The sequence below is a fragment of the Cherax quadricarinatus genome, chromosome 98 (genome assembly GCF_038502225.1).
Source record: "Cherax quadricarinatus isolate ZL_2023a chromosome 98, ASM3850222v1, whole genome shotgun sequence".
In the NCBI taxonomy this organism is placed as follows: domain Eukaryota; kingdom Metazoa; phylum Arthropoda; class Malacostraca; order Decapoda; family Parastacidae; genus Cherax; species Cherax quadricarinatus.
The window spans coordinates 9,356,443-9,380,293 of record NC_091389.1 but is presented as its reverse complement, the minus strand read 5'-3'; the positions used below and the strand labels follow the sequence as shown (position 1 = coordinate 9,380,293).

The 23,851-nt window shown below is 41.4% G+C and overlaps 1 protein-coding gene across 10 annotated transcripts in view; it reads left to right on the top strand.

Moving 5' to 3' along the window:
- The window catches only part of LOC128702485 (uncharacterized), a 166,904-nt gene that overhangs the window by 23,759 nt on the left and 119,294 nt on the right, over positions 1-23,851 (top strand). For 7 of the 10 annotated variants that reach the window (XM_070105347.1, XM_070105351.1, XM_070105348.1 and 4 more), the window contains exons 8-14: positions 8,883-9,002; positions 11,394-11,551; positions 13,068-13,145; positions 14,452-14,562; positions 16,217-16,324; positions 21,215-21,285; positions 23,315-23,413. In XM_070105347.1, coding sequence (XP_069961448.1) covers positions 8,883-9,002; positions 11,394-11,551; positions 13,068-13,145; positions 14,452-14,562; positions 16,217-16,324; positions 21,215-21,285; positions 23,315-23,413 — 745 coding nt within the window. The remainder of the gene's footprint in view (positions 1-8,882; positions 9,003-11,393; positions 11,552-13,067; positions 13,146-14,451; positions 14,563-16,216; positions 16,325-21,214; positions 21,286-23,314; positions 23,414-23,851) is intronic. The other 3 variants (XM_070105349.1, XM_070105353.1, XM_070105354.1) reach the window with 3 other exon arrangements.

The following is a 23,851-nucleotide window of genomic DNA, read 5'->3' as shown; positions in this document are numbered from 1 at the left end:
TATGCTCCCTCCTGTACAGCAGTAGCCCTATGCTCCCTCCTGTACATCAGTAGCCCTATGCTCCCTCCTGTACAGCAGTAGCCCTATGCTCCCCTCCTGTACAGCAGTAGCCCTATGCTCCCTCCTGTACAGCAGTAGCCCTATGTTCCCTCCTGTACATCAGTAGCCCTATGCTCCCCTCCTGTACATCAGTAGCCCTATGCTCCCTCCTGTACAGCAGTAGCCCTATGCTCCCTCCTGTACAGCAGTAGCCCTATGCTCCCTCCTGTACAGCAGTAGCCCTATGCTCCCCTCCTGTACAGCAGTAGCCCTATGCTCCCTCCTGTACAGCAGTAGCCCTATGCTCCCCTCCTGTACAGCACTAGCCCTATGCTCCCTCCTGTACAGCAGTAGCCCTATGCTCCCTCCTGTACAGCAGTAGCCCTGTGCTCCCCTCCTTTACATCAGTAGCCCTATGTTCCCTTCCTGTACATCAGTAGCCCTATGCTCCCTCCTGTACATCAGTAGCCCTATGTTCCCTTCCTGTACATCAGTAGCCCTATGCTCCCTCCTGTACAGCAGTAGCCCTATGTTCCCTTCCTGTACATCAGTAGCCCTATGCTCCCCTCCTGTACATCAGTAGCCCTATGCTCCCTCCTGTACATCAGTAGCCCTATGCTCCCCTCCTGTACGTCAGTAGCCCTATGCTCCCTCCTGTACAGCAGTAGCCCTATGTTCCCTCCTGTACAGCAGTAGCCCTATGCTCCCCTCCTGTACATCAGTAGCCCTATGCTCCCCTCCGGTACATCCGTAGCCCTATGTTCCCTCCTGTACATCAGTAGCCCTATGCTCCCTCCTGTACAGCAGTAGCCCTATGTTCCCTTCCTGTACATCAGTAGCCCTATGCTCCCCTCCTGTACATCAGTAGCCCTATGCTCCCTCCTGTACAGCAGTAGCCCTATGCTCCCCTCCTGTACAGCAGTAGCCCTATGCTCCCTCCTGTACAGCAGTAGCCCTGTGCTCCCCTCCTGTACATCAGTAGCCCTATGTTCCCTTCCTGTACATCAGTAGCCCTATGCTCCCTCCTGTACAGCAGTAGCCCTATGCTCCCTCCTGTACATCAGTAGCCCTATGCTCCCTCCTGTACAGCAGTAGCCCTATGCTCCCTCCTGTACATCAGTAGCCCTATGCTCCCTCCTGTACAGCAGTAGCCCGGAAACCTAACCTGCTGTATAAGTGGGGCCCTCCTGCACAGCAGTGGCCTGGAACTTAACCTGCTGTATAAGCAGGGGCCCTCCTGTACAGCAGTAGCCTGGAACCCAACCTGCTGTATAAGCAGGGCCCTCCTGTACAGCAGTAGCCTAGAACCTAACCTGCTGTATAAGCAGGGGCCCTCCTGTACAGCAGTAGCCTAGAACCTAACCTGCTGTATAAGCAGGGCCCTCCTGTACAGCAGTAGCCTGGAACCCAACCTGCTGTATAAGCAGGGCCTTCCTGTACAGCAGTAGCCTGGAACCCAACCTGCTGTATAAGCAGGGCCCTCCTGTACAGCAGTAGCCTGGAACCCAACCTGCTGTATAAGCAGGGCCTTCCTGTACAGCAGTAGCCTGGAACCCAACCTGCTGTATAAGCAGGGCCCTCCTGTACAGCAGTAGCCTGGAACCCAACCTGCTGTATAAGCAGGGCCCTCCTGTACAGCAGTAACCCAGAATCTAACCTGCTGTATAAGCAGGGCCCTCCTGTACAGCAGTAGCCTGGAACCTAACCTGCTGTATAAGCAAGGCCCTCCTGTACAGCAGTAGCCTGGAACCTAACCTGCTGTATAAGCAGGGCCCTCCTGTACAGCAGTAACCCAGAATCTAACCTGCTGTATAAGCAGGGCCCTCCTGTACAGCAGTAGCCTGGAACCTAACCTGCTGTATAAGCAGGGCCCTCCTGTACAGCAGTAGCCTGGAACCCAACCTGCTGTATAAGCAGGGCCCTCCTGTACAGCAGTAACCCAGAATCTAACCTGCTGTATAAGCAGGGCCCTCCTGTACAGCAGTAGCCTGGAACCTAACCTGCTGTATAAGCAGGGCCTTCCTGTATTCATTTTGGGAATTGATTCTCAGATGCCTGTGGTCAGAGGCAGGAGTATATTTCAGGGTGTTGTAATCCAGGAAACGTGGATTACTTGGATTATGTCCATGAAAAATGGATTTCATGGATGCACAGTACTACATTATACATTTTTCACTAGTACAATGTACCTATATAGTATGTCATTGATGCCAGCTATGGTCTGTATAAGTTGTATCATGTACTGCTAGAAATAAACATTATTATTATTAATATTATAGTATGTCATTGGTGTCAGCTATGGTCTGTATAAGTTGTATCATGTTCTGGTAGACATTTTTTTTTTTTTCAACAAGTCGGCCGTCTCCCACCGAGGCAGGGTGACCCGAAAAAGAAAGAAAATCCCCAAAAAGAAAATACTTTCATCATCATTCAACACTTTCACCACACTCACACATTATCACTGTTTTTGCAGAGGTGCTAAGATAAGATAAGATAAGATAAGATTTCGTTCGGATTTTTAACCCCGGAGGGTTAGCCACCCAGGATAACCCAAGAAAGTCAGTGCGTCATCGAGGACTGTCTAACTTATTTCCATTGGGGTCCTTAATCTTGTCCCCCAGGATGCGACCCACACCAGTCGACTAACACCCAGGTACCTATTTGCTGCTAGGTGAACAGGACAACAGGTGTAAGGAAACGTGTCGAAATGTTTCCACCCGCCGGGAATCGAACCCGGGCTCTCCGAATACAACAGTTTAGAAGCATATACGTATAAAGATACACAACATATCCCTCCAAACTGCCAATATCCCAAACCCCTCCTTTAAAGTGCAGGCATTGTACTTCCCATTTCCAGGACTCAAGTCCGACTGTATGGAAATAACCGGTTTCCCTGAATCCCTTCACTAAATATTACCCTGCTCACACTCCAACAGATCGTCAGGTCCCAAGTACCATTCGTCTCCATTCACTCCTATCTAACACGCTCACGCACGCTTGCTGGAAGTCCAAGCCTCTCGCCCACAAAACCTCCTTTACCCTCTCTCTCCAACCCTTTTGAGGACGACCCCTACCCCGCCTTCCTTCCCCTATAGATTTATATGCTTTCCATATCATTCTACTTTGATCCATTTTCTCTAAATGACCAAACCACCTCTACAACCCCTCTTCTGCCCTCTGACTAATACTTTTATTAACTCCACACCTTTTCCTAATTTCCACACTCCGAATTTTCTGCATAATATTTACACCACACATTGCCCTTAGACAGGACATCTCCACTGCCTCCTCGCTGCTGCATTTACAACCCAAGCTTCAGACCCATATAAGAGTGTTGGTACTACGTACTATACTTTCATACATTCCCTTCTTTGCCTCCATTGATAACGTTTTTTGACTCTACATATACCTCAATGCACCACTCACCTTTTTTCCCTCATCAATTCTGTGATTAACCTCATCCTTCATAAATCCATCCGCCGACACGTCAACTCCCAAGTATCTGAAAACATTCACTTCTTCCATACTCCTCCTCCCCAATTTGATATCCAATTTTTCTTTATCTAAATCATTTGATACTCTCATCACCTTACTCTTTTCTATGTTCACTTTCAACTTTCTACCTTTACACACATTCCCAAACTCATCCACTAACCTTTGCAATTTTTCTTTAGAATCTCCCATAAGCACAGTATCATCAGCAAAAAGTAACTGTGTCAATTCCCATTTTGAATTTAATTCCCCATAATTTAATCCCACCCCTCTCCCGAACACCCTAGCATTTACTTCTTTTACAACCCCATCTATAAATATATTAAACAACCATGGTGACATTACACATCCCTGTCTAAGACCTACTTTTACCGGGAAGTAGTCTCCCTCTCTTCTACACACCCTAACTTGAGCCTCACTATCCTCATAAAAACTCTTTACAACATTTAGTAACTTACCACCTATTCCATATACTTGCAACATCTGCCACATTGCTCCTCTATCCACTCTATCATATGCCTTTTCTAAATCCATAAATGCAATAAAAACTTCCCTACCTTTATCTAAATACTGTTCACATATATGCTTCAATGTAAACACTTGATCTACACATCCCCTACCCACTCTGAAGCCTCCCTGCTCATCTGCAATCCTACATTCTGTCTTACCTCTAATTCTTTCAATTATAACCCTACTGTACACTTTTCCTGGTATACTCAGTAAACTTATTCCTCTATAATTTTTACAATCTCTTTTGTCCCCCTTCCCTTTATATAAAGGGACTATACATGCTCTCTGCCAATCCCTAGGTACCTTCCCCTCTTTCATACATTTATTAAAGAAAAGTACCAACCACTCCAACACTATATCCCCCCCTGCTTTTAACATTTCTGTCATGATCCCATCAGTTCCAGCTGCTTTACCCCCTTTCATTCTACGTAATGCCTCACGTACCTCCACCACACTTACATTCTGCTCTTCTTCACTCCTAAAAGATGGTATACCTCCCTGGCCAGTGCATGAAATTACCGCCTCCCTTTCTTCCTCAACATTTAAAAGTTCCTCAAAATATTCTCGCCATCTACCTAATACCTCCATCTCCCCATCTACTAACTCCCCTACTCTGTTTTTAACTGACAAACACATACTTTCCCTAGACTTTCTTAACTTGTTTAACTCACTCCAAAATTTTTTTGTATTTTCATTAAAATTTCTTGACAGTGCCTCTCCCACTCTATCATCTGCTCTCCTTTTGCACTCTCTCACCACTCTCTTCACCTTTCTTTTACTCTCCATGTACTCTGCTCTTCTTATAACACTTCTGCTTTGTAAAAACCTCTCATAAGCTACCTTTTTCTCTTTTATCACACCCTTTACTTCATCATTCCACCAATCACTCCTCTTTCCTCCTGCCCCCACCCTCCTATAACCACAAACTTCTGCCCCACATTCTAATACTGCATTTTTAAAACTATTCCAACCCTCTTCAACCCCCCCACTACTCATCTTTGCACTAGCCCACCTTTCTGCCAATTGTCGCTTATATCTTGCCCGAACTTCCTCCTCCCTTAGTTTATACACTTTCACCTCCCTCTTACTTGTTGTTGCCACCTTCCTCTTTTCCCATCTACCTCTTACTCTAACTGTAGCTACAACTAAATAATGATCCGATATATAAGTTGCCCCTCTATAAACATGTACATCCTGGAGCCTACCCATCAACCTTTTATCCACCAATACATAATCTAACAAACTACTTTCATTACGTGCTACATCATGCCTTGTATATTTATTTATCCTCTTTTTCATAAAATATATATTACTTATTACCAAATTTCTTTCTACACATAGCTCAATTAAAGGCTCCCCATTTACATTTACCCCTGGCACCCCAAATTTACCTACTACTCCCTCCATAACATTTTTACCTACTTTAGCATTAAAATCCCCAACCACCATTACTCTCACACTTGATTCAAAACTCCCCATACATTCACTCAACATTTCCCAAAATCTCTCTCTCCTCTACACTTCTCTCTTCTCCAGGTGCATAAATGCTTACTATAACCCACTTTTCACATCTAATCTTTATTTTACTCCACATAATCCTTGAATTAATACATTTATAGTCCCTCTTTTCCTGCCATAGCTTATCCTTCAACATTATTGCTACTCCTTCTTCAGCTCTAACTCTATTTGAAACCCCTGACCTAATCCCATTTATTCCTCTCCATTGAAACTCTCCCACCCCCTTCAGCTTTGTTTCACTTAAAGCCAGGATATCCAGCTTCTTCTCATTCATAACATCCACAATCATCTCTTTCTTATCATTTGCACAACATCCACGCACATTCAGACTTCCCACTTTGACAATTTTCTTCTTCTTATTCTTTTTAGTAATCTTTACAGGAAAAGGGGTTACTAGCCCATTGTTCCCGGCATTTTAGTTGACTTTTACAACACACATGGCTTACGGAGGAAAGATTCTTATTCCACTTCCCCATGGATATGAAAGGAAAAGTAATAAGACCAAGAACTATTAAGATAAAATCAAAGAAAACTCAGATTAGCGTGTGTAAATAAACGTGTACATGTATGTGTAGTGTGACCTAAGTGTAAGTAGAAGTAGCAAGACATGCCTGTAATCTTGCATATTTATGAGACAGACAAAAGACACCAGCAATCCTACCATCATGTAAAACAATTACAGGCTTTCGTTTTACACTCACTTGGCAGGACGGTAGTAGTACCTCCCTGGGTGGTGGCTTGATTTTTTCTATAACAGCACATATAATGCCTTGTTTTTGTAGTAGCAAGTGACTCGGGGAAGTGTTTACCAGGCCTGCATCAAGGAGGGTCACTTGCATCACTAGCACAAGAGTTGTCACATTCCTTCTTGTACAGGTTCACTCTGCCTTGGCGGGAGACTGCCGTCACGTTAAAAAAATATTAAGACGTTTATGAGGAATTATTCCCCTCTGTATACATTACTAAAGTTAAAAAGAGAAACTTGTTTTTCTTTTTGGGTTGCCCTGCCTCGGTGGGATGCAGCCGGTTTGTTGAAAAAAGAAGATGTCTGAGGAATGTCTTAATATGTCTCACTTAAATTATAATTAGCTCCTTATGATGGTTCCAAATATTGGTACTGTACCTGAGTCTGCCATGACACTGCAGCTTAAATTAGCACACAAAAAATATAAAAACTGACTTATGCATAGGATAGGTAGTTCATTCTCGGTTTAGGGGTTAATTCCGCCTAAGGTTAATCAGTACGCTTTCCTCACTATACAGATCACTCATAGCAAATGTATATCACACAGAATAATCAGGTGAAATGGGACATGACATAATACAAATTAAATCAAAAGTTTATTTCTTTGCAAAGGTTACAATGTGTGTTTACAGTTCAGTAAATCCTCGACTTACAAACACATTGGGGACCTTCTGAATTGTGTATAATATTCATAGTGCTGGATGTCTTCAACTTACGAACACATTGGGGACCTTCTGAATTGTGTATAATATGCCTAATACTGGACGTCTTCAACTTACGAACACATTGGGACCTCCTAAATTGTGTATAGTATTCCTAATACTGGACGTCTTCAACTTACGAACACATTGGGACCTCCTAAATTGTGTATAGTATTCCTAATACTGGACGTCTTCAACTTACGAACACATTGGGACCTCCTAAATTGTGTATAGTATTCCTAATACTGGACGTCTTCAACTTATGAACACATTGGGGACCTGAATTGTGTATAATAATAATATACACAATAATGATATGCAGTGGAACCTTGGTTTTTTAATTTAATTAGTTCCAGATGTCGATTCAGCAACCAAAATTGACAACAACCAAAGCAGTTTTTCCCATAAAGAATAATGTGAATAGAATTAATCCATTCCAGATGCCAAATGACAATGTAATTTTTTTTTTTTTTTTTTTTTCTTTTTTCAACAAGTCGGTCGTCTCCCACCGAGGCAGGGTGACCCAAAAAAAGAAAGAAAATCCTCCAAAAGAAAATACTTTCATCATCATTCAACACTTTCACCACACTCACACATTATCACTGCTTTTGCAGAGGTGCTCAGAATATAACAGTTTAGAAGCATATACGTATAGAGATACACAACATATCCCTCCAAACTGCCAATATCCCAAACCCCTCCTTTAAAGTGCAGGCATTGTACTTCCCATTTCCAGGACTCAAGTCCGACTATATGAAAATAACCGGTTTCCCTGAATCCCTTCACTAAATATTACCCTGCTCACACTCCAACAGATCGTCAGGTCCCAAGTACCATTCGTCTCCATTCACTCCTATCTAACACGCTCACGCACGCTTGCTGGAAGTCCAAGCCCCTTACCCACAAAACCTCCTTTACCCCCTCTCTCCAACCCTTTCGAGGACGACCCCTACCCCTCTTTCCTTCCCCTATAGATTTATATGCTTTCCATGTCATTCTACTTTGATCCATTCTCTCTAAATGACAATGTAATAATATATTAATAATGTACTAACTGCTACATAAAACAAGATTATACAGCTCAGGGAAACTAAAAATGAATACTAAATGAAACTTTCATTGAAATACAGTGGACCCCCGGTTAACGATATTTTTTCACTCCGTAAGTATGTTCAGGTGCCAGTACTGACCGAATTTATTCCCATAAGGAATATTGTGAAGTAGATTAGTCCATTTCAGACCCCCAAACATACACGTACAAACGCACTTACATAAATACACTTACATAATTGGTCACATTCGGAGGTAATCGTTATGCGGGGGTCCACTGTACTGTACAGTAAATGAAAATTGAACAGCCCCTTACGTGTCAGAGGAGAGGTAATAGCATACTGGAAGCAGGAGGTGGAGGAGAGGAGGGGGGATGTCACTGCTTGGAAGGAGACTCACCTGTTAATATGTCATGCAACTGTCCTGGTGATCTCTTCTTTGTCTCTCTTTACCACCGTCCAGTGCGCAATCCACGAGCACTTAACCTGAGCCGCTTCATCCCATTCACGCGAAAACTTGTCTGTCGACAACCGAGACAACTTACAAAAACCGGGACAATTTTCTCGAACGCCTCATTCAAAAACCAATTTATTCGACAAGTAACACAATCAACAACCGAGGTTCAACTAAAATAGCGATATATACAATAAAGGAGATTCTGGTGTTTGTAAGTCAAGGACATACTGTAACGAATTTGTATTTAATAAAGAAAACCTGTAGTTGCTTCATTAAAATATCAGCGCTTTATGACCCTTATGGGTTTAGTGGTTAGTTATGATTATAATAATTCATTAAATTACAGAATATCGTTACTTTTTTATTTTCAGTATAGAGGCCATGACGCGACAACAGAGGGAATAACACAGACGGAGTACTATACTAATCCAGGCAGTCTGATGGTGGATGTGCTTGTCAAAAATGCTTGCTCTGCAGCTGAGAGCATTGTGGTGAGTGTTAAGGTAGAGTGCCTGCACTCTGAAGGAGGGATGGTGGTGGAAAGTACTGTGTAGTGCCTGCACTCTGAAGGAGGGGTGGTGGTGGTTGGAAGTACTGTATAGTGCCTGCACTCTGGAGGGGTGAGGGTGGAAAGTACTGTACAGTGCCTGCACTGTGAAGGAGGGTTGATGAGGGTGGAAAGTAGTGTATAGTGCCTGCACTCTGAAGGAGAAGTGGTGGTGGAAAGTACTGTATAGTGCCTTCACTCTGAAGGAGTGGTGGTGAGAAGTATTGTACAGTGCCTGCACTCTGAAGGAGTGGTGGTGGTGGTGGTGGTGGGAAGTACTGTACAGGTTAGCATAGGCACCACTGTGACCACAAATGCAAGTTTTTACAGAGCATACCACCCGTGGTATGGTTTGTTTGCAGTCATGTCATTACGATTTCGTGAGTCATGTTGACAGCTTTGAGGGGACTTGAGCTAGAGTTCGTCACGGACACGCTAGCGGGAGATTCGTCTGCAAAAACTTGCATTTGTGGTCACAGTGGTGGCCTATGCTAACCTTCCTACAGTGTAGAAATATACCTAGTTGGATGAATCTTATTGAAGCAGCTGGCCCAGTGGCTAACGCGACGATCTGGAGTTTTGAGACTCTATGACCGTCAAACCCCACCCGTGGTATGGTTTGTTTGCAATCGTGTCATTAAGATTTCGTGAGTCATGTTAGGGAGAGTTAGCCACTCAGGATAACCTGGGGTAGGGAGGGTTAGCAACCCAGGATAACCCAGGAAAGTCAGCGCATCATCAAGGGCTGTCTGTCTTATTTCCATTGGTGTCCTTCAGTCTTGTGCCCCAGGATGCAACCCACACCAGTCCACTAACACCCAAGTACCTACTTACTGCTAGGTGAACAGTGACATCAGGTATAAGGTGACTAATACCCAGGTACCTACTTACTGCTAGGTGAACAGTGACAGCAGGTGTAATGTAGCTAACACCCAGGTACCTACTTACTGCTAGGTGAACAGTGACAGCAGGTGTAAGGTACCTAACACCCAGGTACCTACTTACTGCTAGGTGAAGACTAACAGCAGGTATAAGGTAACATGCCCAACATTTCCACCTGTGCTATTTCTTGGTTTTCTTGGGTTATCCATTAGCTGTCAGGGTTAACTAATCCAAATAATATTTAAACGTTCACTTAAGCCAGTGGGTGAATTGGACCTGCCTTGCATGGGCCAGTAGGCCTACTGCATTGGACCTGCCTTGCATGGGCCAGTAGGCCTACTGCAGTGTTCCTTCTTTCTGATGTTCTTAAATCAAGAAAGTATTTCCTTGTTGAAAAATTCTGAATTCCTGATTTAACAAGGTCTGTTAATTCTGGAATTGTTTGTTATTGTTATGGATAACATTTGCAACGAACATAGTCCGTTAATTCTAGAATTTTGTTATTGTTATGGATAACATTTGCAACGAACATAGTCCGTTAATTCTAGAATTTTGTTATTGTTATGGATAACATTTGCAACGAACAAAGTTCGTTAATTCTAGAATTTTGTTATTGTTATGGATAACATTTGCAACGAACAAAGTTCGTTAATTCTAGAATTTTGTTATTGTTATGGATAACATTTGCAACGAACAAAGTCCGTTAATTCTAGAATTTTGTTATTGTTATGGATAACATTTTGAAACGAACATAATTTGTTAAATCCAGAATTGTTCATTTCTGTTCTGAATGTGGAAGAACAATCACGTCACTTGGATTTAACGACCAATTCATTTTAACGGACGTCTCCCCCCCCCACCCCCACCCCCACCCCCACACCCCCCCATTAGTAAAATCAAGAGTTCACCTCTAAAAGTTTTGTTTTTATTTTGGCCAGAATTCCCTTCTATTGATCTTTTACATACATTTTAATTTATTGGATTTTTTTTTTGGGGGGGTTGGAGGGATTTTATTGAATTTCTTGGAAATTCAGTGGAATTTTGTAAGGCAGAGGATTTTTTTTTTTTTAATTTGTAATTGCATGAAATTTTTAAGATTTTTTTTTTGGGGGGGGAATTTTAGGTTAAGTTTTTTTTTACACTTTCAGAATTTGTCTAAAATTTGTTATTTTTAAATGCTATATTTTTGGATTGTTATTAGAACTTGATCGGACTTTTTTTTTTTGGCCTTTTTTTTTCATTTAATTTCTCTAATTTTACTTTATTGCACTTTTTTTTAGCCTTTTATCATTTAATTTCTTTAATTTTAATGTGTTTGTAGCCTTTCGAAAATTTTAATTTAGACTTTGCATATTTTACGTTTTTTTTTTTTTTTTTTTTTTTTTTTTTTTCCAGTTTTGGGGAAACGTTTGAAATCCTTGAAATTTACCACCTTTTTTTTTTTGTATTTCAGGCTAAGGACGTCATCCAGATGAAAAACGTGAAGTGCTTAAAAGCTGCCAGAAACGGGGAAGACATGACCGTCGACAAACATGTGTTGATCCTGGACTGTAATGATGGCGAAATGGTGAAGCTGCCCAGTGTTAACATAGTGGCTGCCAAGATCATTGAGTTAGTTAACACTTGTACTCTGGATCAGTCTTGTTAGTAGTTAACAAGATCATTGAGTTAGTTAACACTTGTACTCTGGATCAGTCTTGTTAGTAGTTAACAAGATCATTGAGTTAGTTAACACTTGTACTCTGGATCAGTCTTGTTAGAGGTTAGCAAGATCATTGAGTTAGTTTACACTTGTACCCTGGATCAGTCTTGTTAGAGGTTAACAAGATCATTGAGTTAACACTTGTACTCTGGATCAGTCTTGTTAGAGGTTAACAAGATCATTGAGTTAACACTTGTACTCTGGATCAATCTTGTTAGAGGTTACCAAGATCATTGAGTTAGTTAACACTTGTACTCTGGATCAATCTTGTTAGAGGTTAGCAAGATCATTGAGTTAATTAGCACTTGTACTCTGGATAAGTCTTGTTAGAGGCCAGCAAGATCACTGAGTAAATAGAGAAAGATTGCAGTCAGCAGGACTCAATCCCACTGCAGAGAGATGGGCTGGGTTCCCATCTCTCTTTGGTGGGATCGAATCCTGCTGACCACGATCTTTCTCTGTGTATGCCCACCTGTTTCTGATTGGTGTATTGATCGTCGAGTTAGTTAACACTTCTACCCTGGATAAATCTTGTTAGAGGTTAACAAGATCATGGAGTTAGTTAACACTTGTATTCTGGATTAGTCTCGTTAGAGGTTAACAAGATCATTGAGTTAGTTAACACTTGTATTCTGGATTAGTCTCGTTAGAGGTTAACAAGATCATTGAGTTAGTTAACACTTGTATTCTGGATTAGTCTCGTTAGAGGTTAACAAGATCACTCAGTTAAAATTTGTACTCAGCATCAGTCTTGTTAGAAGTCAACAGGATCGTTCAATAAGTTAAAACTTGTACTCTGGATTACTTTTACAATATTTTTCACATTTTTTATGATTTTTCTAGCATTTTGTAAGCTGTTTCAGTTTTTTCAGCTCATATTAACATAGTTTACCAAGCATAATTTAAAAATTTATTGTTACGAGGCATATTTGCCTTTATTCGCTTCTTGAGTAGGCCTTACATATTAGGACTAGTCTACCCATGCTAGTGGCTTTCTTTTGTGCCTTTGTAAATGGTCCAAGTCGGACCGAAACGTCGTAAGCTCCTCTCTTCTATGTTCGGGTTATTTGTGTATTATTTTACCACCTGTGAACCACACTACAGTGGTACATGTACCTCGTGTTTCGTACAGCTCCCAACTCGAACAATTATGTAAGTTTATTTTTGTAAGTGTATTTTTGGGGGTCTGAAACAGACTAATCTAATTTACATTATTCCTTATGGGAACAAATTCATTCGGTCTCAAACAGCCTTCTGGAATGAATTAAGATTGTAACTCGAGGTACCACTGTCCTTGTATACTGCAGAAAAGAAATTTGTTAGTTTTATTCATATTTTGATAGGTGTAATGTTTATCAGGAAGCAGGACAAGCGTTTCCTGACGCTTTGCATTTAATGTGTTAATTGTTATATTTATCCTTGCAGTCGGGTGAAAAAAGCTGCAGTCGGCCGTGGAGATAATTCAGTCAGCAGTGATTCCACCATGGTGCCTACACCAGCATGGTAAAGATGTTTTACACTTGTTTGTACTGCGACTCACTGTTTGATAAACATTACTTGCCAAGTGGTGTTTGCGTGTGGATGTATTTGTGCTGGTGATTTGTGGACTTTCTGTACTCAGTCGTGTGTACTCGTCTATACCAGTGCTCCTCGATTTACGATGGGGTTACGTTCTGGTGAACCCATCATTAGTTGAAAATATCATAAGGCGAATATGAAGCGGGGAAGTGGAACAGAATTCTTCCCCCTTAAGCCATGCATGTCGTAAGAGGCGACTAAAATACAGGGAGCAAGGGGCTGGTAACCCCTTCTCATGTATATATTACTAAATTTAAAAAGAGAAACTTTTGTTTCTTTTTGGGCCACCTCACCTTGGTGGGATACGGCTGGTTTGTTAAAAGAAGAAGAAACAACTACTGATAATGGAGACATTGGGATCTATAAACCTTCCGAATAAACCACGGAATGAATGAGGTTTGAACCCATGGTGATTGAGTTATAAAACTACAGGTCAGTGCATTAACAACTGGGCCAGCTGGTTACAGTAATATTCATCCAACTAGGTATATTTCTATACACCATAGGGAGGTTAGCATGGGCCACCACTGTGACCACAAATGCAAGTTTTTATAGATGAATACCTGCCAGTGTTTCTGTGATGACCTCTAGCTCACTTCTCTTCAAATATGTGTAATCTTAAGTAGTGTGTAAGCATTAGGCTTAGTCTGCCCAAAATGCCCGTGTAATATTTTACAATGCTGTATAGCCCTTGTGGCTTAGTGCTTCTTTTTAATTATAATAATAATAATATTTTACAATATGTAAACTACATAGGGAAGTGGAAGATAATTCTTCCTCCGTAAGCCATGCGTGTTGTAAGAGGCGACTAAAATGCCGGGAGCAAGGGGATAGTAACCCCTTCTCCTGTATATATTACTAAATTTGAAAGGAGAAACTTTGATTTTTTCTTTTGGGCCACCCCGCCTCAGTGGGATACGGCCGGTGTGTTGAAAGAAAGAAGAATAATATTTTACAACATGTAAACTACATAGGGAAGTGGAAGATAATTCTTCCTCCGTAAGCCATGCATGTCATAAGAGGCGACTAAAATGCCGGGAGCAAGGGGCTAGTAACCCCCTTCTTCTGTATGCATTACTAAACAAAGGAAACTTTTGTTTTTCTTTTTAGGTCACCCTGCCTCTGTGGGATATGGCCGGTTCATTTACAAAAAAAAAAAAATGTGAACTGTAGTTTGTATACTACAGAATTTAATTAATTTGTATTGTAGTGATGTTGTTGTGTGCTTCAGGCCTACTCCTGCGAAGCCTAGTCCCAACCGCATCAGCAGTCAACCTTTCAGCCCCAACCAGATGACCGGAGATCCCAGGAGCATCTTTCTAATGCCACTGCACCACAACAGGTGAGTCGTGTGTACCCTGGGATCCCCAGCTTGTCAACGAGTTGTGTTGCTGATGTTTCGATATTCAAGTTGTGTTACACTTACAAAATTGTGTTGCTGATGTTACGAAGTTGTGTTACTAGCACTTTGCTCCTGGAATTTAGTAATGTATACAGGTGTTACTAGCACCTTGCTCCTGGAATTTAGTAATTTATACAGGTGTTACTAGCACCTTGCTCCTGGAATTTAGTAATTTATACAGGTGTTACTAGCACCTTGCTCCTGGAATTTTAGTTGCCTCTTATGATATGCATGCCTTACGGAGGAAAGATTCTTCTCGGCTTTTCTTTGGAGTATGCCTGTCTTATTTTTTTTCCCAGTCATATCCTCCCTAATTTTATGCCTTTCAAGGATGTAGATTCAGTGCCCTTAGTCTATCCTCATAGGAAAGATTTCTGATAAATGGAATCCGTATGTTCTCCAGCACATTTGTGTCCATTCTGTAATACAGTGACCAGAACTACCCAGGTGTGTTGTTGCTGGTGGACTATCAGGCCACCAGCAGTAATAGCCTAGTTGACCATGCAAGCACCAGTAAGCCTGGCCCAGCTGGGCTCTGGCAGTGGGAAAAACATGAAAGGTTTGGTAAAGGTTTTATTTCTTTGGTTGAACCTGATTGCCTCTCATTCCCCAGGTGGTCTATGACCCTGTGGGTGTGGAGCTTCCCAATGAAAATACTAATTATCTGCTGTACAGTAATATTTGCAGCTCCGTAAATATCACAGCCACACTATTGCTATGTTCATTCCTGTGTAAATATCACTGCTACACTGTTAGTATGTTGCTGTGTAAATATCACTGCTACACTGTTACTATTACTACTACTGTACTAATTTTTTTTTTTAACAAGTCGGCTGTCTCCCACCGAGGCAAGGTGACCCACCGAGGCAGGGTGACCCACCGAGGCGGGGTGACCCACCGAGGCGGGGTGACCCACCGAGGCGGGGTGACCCACCAAGGCGGGGTGACCCACCGAGGCGGGGTGACCCACCGAGGCAGGGTGACCCACTGAGGCGGGGTGACCCACCGAGGCGGGGTGACCCACCGAGGCAGGGTGACCCACCGAGGCAGGGTGACCCACCGAGGAAGGGTGACCCACCGAGGCGGGGTGACCCACCGAGGCAGGGTGACCCACCGAGGCAAGGTGACCCACCGAGGCAGGGTGACCCACTGAGGCGGGGTGACCCACCGAGGCGGGGTGACCCACCGAGGCGGGGTGACCCACCAAGGCAGGGTGACCCACCGAGGCAGGGTGACCCACCGAGGCAGGGTGACCCAAAAAGAAAGAAAATACTTTCATCATCATTCAACACTTTCACCACACTCACACATAATCACTGTTTTTGCAGAGGTGCTCAGAACACAACAGTTTAGAAGCATGTACATATAAAGATACACAACATATCCCTCCAAACTGCTAATATCCCGAACCTCTCCTTTAAAGTATACTGTCATTGTACTACTACTACTACTGTACAGTATTCAACTTTGCATGTTTTATTGCTTGTTATAATGCAGTGGGCTAAAGTACAACTGTACTAGAATGTGCTCGACCGCCGGTCTGAACTGTCACTCCATTTGAATTTTAAAATTGATTATATGTGTCATTTTGCAGGAGTTTCTTGCCGCCTTCTGAAACTTCCACACAGCAGAGTTCCTTACCCTCCAATGACACCTTCGTAGGTTTAGTCAAGGACCTCCATACTCCGTCTCAGCTTTCCAGGTTGCAAGTTTTTTGTTTTTCCATATCTTTTCAGATTTGTATCAGATATTTGTTTTTAAAATAAAGAATACTCAGATAACCTGCATATAAGAGAAAGAAACTTTACGACAACATTTCGACCCGACTTGGAATAGTTAGTAGTCCAAGTTGGACCAAGATGTCATCGTAAGTTTCTTTCCCCTATGTGTATGTTATTTGTGTATTGTTCCAGTCACAATATTGTTCATTTTTATTTTTTGAGAAATATGGAAGTAAGTCTAAAAATATTTCTGGGCTATTAAAAAATTATGCACCTCCATTCAGAGTGACTTTGGTTACACATTCTTATTCTTTTAATACCTTCAAGCTTCTGGCACACTTTTGGCAAGACAGCAGTTGAATGAGTGATGGCAGATGTGTTTCCTCTTTTTTTACTGTTTTGAGTGTAGGGGGGTCTCGCTACCGTGGCGACAGCCACTGTGCTTAACTTGTAAACGTTCCAGACGTATATATACGTTTTTTCAACATTTGAAAGTACAGTGGACCCCCGCATAACGATTACCTCCGAATGCGACCATTTATGTAAGTGTATTTATGTAAGTGCGTTTGTACGTGTATGTTTGGGGGTCTGAAATGGACTAATCTACTTCATAATATTCCTTATGGGAACAAATTCGGTCAGTACTGGCACCTGAACATACTTCTGGAGTGAAAAAATATCGTTAACCGGAGGTCCACTGTATGTAAAAAAAGTAGATCTTGTTTTTGTTTTTTTACATTTGAAAATATGTAAAAAAAACGTAGATCTACTTTTGTAGCGCTACACATGTGAACGTAGATCTGCTTGGACCGTTTATGGGTTAAAAAGCAAAAAAAAAAAAAAGGATAATTGAATTGTCTAGCATTCTTTCCACATTTTTAGCCATATTTCATTTCTGGAAAAGCCAGAAATTTTTTTCCCCTGACAGCTCTGTTACTAAGGCAGGGTGATATATTTTTTATTTTTTTTTACGGGTTTTGAGTTTTTTCCTTCTGCAGCCTGGCCCTGGACCAGGCTCATCTGTTGGATCAAGCATATCAAACTTTCACCATCATTCATTTAATATAACTATCTTGCTGCGAGTGTGCAGACATCACAGTTCATTAGATCAAAAATATTCATTAACAAGTAAGAGAAGTGGGGATTGCTGAGGCAATGAACTTTTATCATTACTAGTATTATTATTATTATTACTAATATTATTATTATTATTACTATTACTATTATTGTTATTACTATTATTATTATTATTATTATTAGTGTTTTTGTTATATTCATTGGAAACGCTAAAACTGTAGTGATTATTATGCCCTTCGGGAAAGGTGAGTAATCAAATTTGAGCCTAGTAAGGCAAACGTTGTTTCAGTGTCTTGGATCAGGAACCCTTCAGCGTCATCAGGTCATCCCCATACCTGGAAAGAAGAGTAGAAAGTCACAATATTGTGGCTGGAACGTATCAAACAATAACCCACAGTTAGAAAACTTATGACGACATATTGGCCGACCCTGGACCGTTGTGAAGTCGTCACTGAGTGAGGAGATACAGGGGAGACTAGAAGAGGGGGTCTACCTGGAGGGTATTCTGGGGGGGTCAACGCCCCTGCGGCCCAGTACACGGCCAGGTCTTGTGGTGGATCAGGGCCTGATCAACCAGGCTGTTACTGCTGGGTGTACATAGTCCAACATATGAATCACAGCCTGGCTGATCTAGCACTGACTTGAAGTATCTGGGTCAGGAAGAGAGAGAATGAGGGGACAGAAGGGAGGGAAAGGGAGGGACAAAAGGGGAAAACCTTAATGAAAAAAAAATGCCTAGATAAGGCTGCCTGGAAAATCATTACTACTGAGGGGAAGTTCCTTGATGCTGGTGAGGGGCTCTTGATCTAGGGAATAGGACCTTTTCTTGAGTTCTTTGAATCGAGTCTGAATGCCTTCCGTACCCCCAGACGTATAACCCCTATTGGTTCAGCACACCCCATGAATATCTTCTTTCAACAAACCTGCCACATCCCACTGAAACAGGGTGGCCCAAAAAGAAAAAGAAAAGTTTATAGGATGGATGGGGACTTGATTCGTTGTCTATGCTTCTAGCAAGCTCAGTGCTGTGGCCACACAGCCACAGCTTACCATAGATGATTTATACAACCAGCAGTTCTGTGATGATGCGCAACCATTACCAACTGTGGTGATGCTGTTTTATCCTGCACCTTCAGAGGTACAAGACACTAGGGCAGTGGTATTCATTGTGCGGCTCGTGATGACTCAATTCACGGCTCTTGTCTACTTTTTCTCATTTACTGTATTGCACTAGCAGCTCAGTACTACTTAATTTAGTTGAATTACGCTAACTTACAGTAGCTGCGGCTCTCTCAATCAATGTGTTTAACCAAAGTGGCTCTCTTGCAAAAATTAGTGAATAATACTGCACTAGGGTCATAGTTGGGCTGCTGATACAACCAAATATTGTATTGTCCAGTATATGGGGTATCCTTATTTTTTCCCAACAAAAATCATGGGGAAATCAGCCTATGTCTTATATGCTCAAGTTACTGGTACGTGGTGTTTTAAAATAACAAAAAAAGGCACAATACCGTGACTGGAACGATACACAAATAACCCGCACATAAAAGAGAGAAGCTTACGACGACGTTTCGGTCCGACTTGGACCATTTACAAAGTCACTTTGTAAATGGTCCAAGTCGGACCGAAACGTCGTCGTAAGCTTCTCTCTTTTATGTGCGGGTTATTTGTGTAAGTGGTGTTTTATAAATGGACGTACAGTTCATTATGGCAATTAAGTTGTAATGCTCATGTGTCCTATATGCCGGAAAATATGATAGTTTTATGATGGTTCGACATAATGTTGCAAGAGCAATTACTTAGAGATAAAACTTAAGATAATTACCCAACATAAAGGTAACAAGTCTGTAACGTGTATTCATTTATTTACCTTTCAATACTGGTACAGTGGACCCCCGGTATTCGATGGCATCGGTATTCGATAAATCCGGTTTTCGATGCATTTTAACGCAAAAAATTTTCCTCAGTATTCGATTGAAAACCCGGTATTCGATACGATTCATACGACACCTGTCCACATGTGGCCTGAACTGCTCCGTGTGTGCTAGTGTTTACAAGCCAGCCAGTGTGCGCGCATCTAAGGATACATTCGGTACATTCCATATTATCACTGTGTTTGATGCTTGTTTCTGCAAAATAAGTCACCATGGGCCCCAAGAAAGCTTCTAGTGCCAACCCTTCGAGAAAAAAGTCGCTAATGACTTATGAAATGAAGAAAGAGATAATTGCAAAGTACGAAAGTGGAGTGCGTGTGTCGGAGCTGGTCAGGTTGTATAATAAACCCCAATCAACCATCTCTACTATAGTGACCAGGAAAACGGCAATCAAGGAAGCTGTTCTTGCAAAAGGTGCAACTGTGATTACGAAACAGTGACTGCAAGTGTTAGAAAATGTTGAGAGATTGTTACTGGTGTGGATAAATGAAAAACAGATAGCAGGAGATAGCATCTCTCAAGCGATCATTTGTGAAAAGGCTAGGCAGTTGCATGACGATTTGGTAAAGAAATTGCCTGCAACTAGTGGTGATGTTAGTGAATTTAAGGCCAGCAAAGGTTGGTTTGAAAGATTTAAGAATCATAGTGGCATACATAGTGTGATTAGGCATGGTGAGGCTGCCAGTTATGTTGTGCGACGGAAGTCCAGTGACTCTCAAGCTGGTCCTAGTGGCATTAAAAGAAGAAGGGAAGTAACCCCGGAAAAGGACTTGCTACCTCAAGTCCTAATGGAAGGGGATTCCCCTTCTAAACACTAACACTCTCCCCTCCTCCCATCCCATCAATCATCACCAGATCTTCATTAAAGGTAAGTGTCAATTATTTTATTGTTATTGTAATTATTCTATTGCATTAAACTTAATATTTCATGTAGTAAAAATTTTTTTTTCACACTTTTGGATGTCTTGCACGGATTAATTTGATTTTCATTATTTCTTATGAGGAAAATTGATTGGGTTTTCGATATTATCGGTATTCGATGAGCTCTCAGGAACGGATTAATATCGAATACCGAGGGTCCACTGTATTTACAGTAATTATTTAATTACTTATACAGTGACAGCAGTTATTTATTTATTTAGCATATCGTATTCATATTTGATAAATGATAATTTCAACTTTGGATGAGTGCGTAACCCCTTTGTAAATCAAAGACCAATGGTAATCATATACAATGTTGTATTTAACCTACTTACATTTTTTTTTTTTTTTTTTCGACAAGTTGGCCGTCTCCCACCGAGGCAGCGTGACTTACATTTACAGTCATCAAATTCTTATTTGTGTACACCAAATAACCTTATATACATATCTGTAATATTTATTGCCCTTGCAGTATTAAGTTAGGCTTAAGTTTGCCCGAAATGCTCTGCATAACCATGTACTTTTTACATGCGGTCAAATGTCTCTCATTCCTGTATAAAGATTGTATTGTGGAAATACAGGAGGGCGCCGCATGTACTTCTTTTCATTGGGTTCAAATTGAGCCATTGTTCATTATGTTCATTGCACCAGCGATAGTTGCTGGTAGGTGGAACAATGGCTCACTTGAAAGTCAGTGAAAATATGGAACACCAGAAAGAGATGCTGTATATGCGGCGCCCTCCTGTAAACTATGACTTACGTCACAGACGTGCTGGTTGTGAAATCCTATTGTAAGCTCTGTAACTGAATGTTTATAGCATTGGGCCCACTATATGCTGATATTGTGGTTCGAGTCGCCATCCATTCTTTAGTTTACTCGTTGAAAGCTGTTTATGATTTATCTTGGGTTTACCGAGCTCTCTGTTGTGTTGACAGATCGCAGAAGCCCCAAGACATGACGGCTAACAGTCACACCAGCAGGCTCTCAGGGAAAGCAAATGAAATTGGTAAGCTATTTTTCCTTTTACTTTGCAGACTTTAATATATTTTTGGGCCGCCCTCCCTTGGTGGGAAACTGCCGATTTGTTATAAAAATTATCATTCATTTATTTATTTTTTAACTCTTTCAGGGTCGGCAGGCCGTCTCCTAAACCTGTTCTCAGGGTCGGAAATTTTTATTTTTTCTTATGAAATGATAGAGAATCTTTTCCCGATCATAATGACACCAAAAGTATGAAATTTGATGGAAAACTTACGGAATTATGCTCTCGCAAAGTTAGCAGTCTCGATGATGTTTACGCATCGGCGATTTCGCCCACTTTGATCCCTATTTTTGGCCAATTTCAATGTCGACAAAAATCATAACTATTTTGCTAGAACTCTATTTTTTTGTATCGGATGAGTACAAGAAACCACCCATTTACCTATTTCAACTATCCAGTAAAGTGGTCAGAATTTAGCAATTTTGCCAATTTCACATAAATTTCAAAAGATGCCAATTTCAAAATAGGGTCCAGAATAAACAAGAAAGACATTCCTGGCACTAAAATAACATTTACTCTGTTCATTAGTCACGTTCCCAGGCCCCTCTTGCATTCTTTTGCTTTCCACTTTGAATTTTTATTTTCACAAAAAAATAGAGGATTTACTATTATGCAGACTACTGCATTAGTGTAGAAATGGTATAAATAATATCAGCGCACTTGTGAAAGAATATTAGACTCGCCAGTTGATGTGTATTAGATGCATGGCATGATTTGTTTACTTTTGAACTTCGGCAAAAATCGAACATTTCTGCTACTTTGAGCTTAATTTCAAGGTACTTTTCATTGTAAAACCAACCAAAATCATCTCAATTTCTGTAATATGTCTTCCATTCTATAAAATGAGACCAGGAAAGCTAGAATACAACCATAAATACCATACGAAAATACACTGCAAAGTCGCTGTTTTAATCCAAAAATACGGTCATAGTTTTTTCTTTTCTCATTATGCACTGTGTGCTGCAGGATTTTTTTTATACTGTACACACTGACCACATAGACCCATTCTTTCATATGTAGGCCTACCAGCTTTCTCTCGCTAGAATTTATGCGTACTAGTACGGCACCAACCCTGAAAGGATTAACACACAGGCTGTCTCCCACCAAAGCAGAGTGACCCGAAAAAGAAGGCTTTCTTTGTACATTTAGTGATTTATATAAGAAAAGAGGTCTGGTATCCACTGTATCAGTTATCCACGGTTTACCGTGATCCGAAAATAACCCTTAATTTTGCTTAATAACGGCCCCAAAGGGCAAAAGTAGTGATGATGGCAGTTCTTCAAAGTCTAAGAGAAGCTGTGAAGTGCTTCCCATCAGTGAAAGTTATAATTCTATACCTAATGTTTACCTGGAGAGAGTTCTGGGGATCAACGCCCTCGCGGCTCGGTCTGTGACCAGGCCTCATGGTGGATTAGGGCCTGATCAACCAGGCTGTTACTGCTGGCTGCACGCAATCCAACGTACGAGCCACAGCCCGGCTGGTCAGGTATCGACTTTAGGTGCTTGTCCAGTCCAGTTTATCAATTAAACTTTATAATAGGGATACACAAATAACCCGCACATAAAAGAGAGAAGCTTACGAAGACGTTTCGGTCCCACTTTGACCATTGACAAAGTCACTTTGTCAATGGTCCAAGTCGGACCGAAACGTCGTCGTAAGCTTCTCTCTTTTATGTGCGGGTTATTTGTGTATCGTTCCAGTCACGGTATTGTGCCTTTTTGTTATTTATAAAAGGGATGTATGTAAATGAAAAATGACATATACATATACATATACATATACATATACATATACATATACATATACATATACATATAGGGTTTGCTACTATCAGTGGTGTAGGTGTCTGCAGCATGTCCTTGGAATGTATCCACAATGGATATGGGGGTCCTACTGTACAATGGACAAAGTTTGTTCATTACAGAATTGCTTCTTGTTACAATCACATCAAAACAATGCTTCCTTTCTCCAGCATGTTCATGTTTATTTCAGATAATAACATGGTAACGGAGAACTCGGAAATTCCTTCAGACGTGACCTCTAACACCCAGAGCTCCTTTCAACCTCTAGCTCAACCTGCAGTCACTGGAGGTAAGTGTTATTGCTAGTTCTTGAAGGACCAGTATCTGATGAACAAGAAATGTGAAGTGTACGTAGCAGAGGATATACTGCCAGTACCTATATACCACCTAGGTAGTAGGTTGGTAGACAACAACCGCCCAGGGAGGTACTACCGTCCTGCCAAGTGAGTGTAAAACGAAAGCCTGTAATTGTTTTACATGATGGTAGGATTGCTGGTGTCCATTTTTCTGTCTCACAAACACGCAAGGTTTCAGGTACGTCTTGCTACTTCTACTTAGGTCACACTACACATACATGTACAAGCATATATATACACACCCCGCTGGATTTTCTTCTATTTTCTTACTAGTTCTTGTTCTTGTTTATTTCCTCTTATCTTCATGGAGAAGTGGAACAGAATTCTTCCTCCGTAAGCCATGTGTGTTATAAGAGGCGACTAAAATGCCG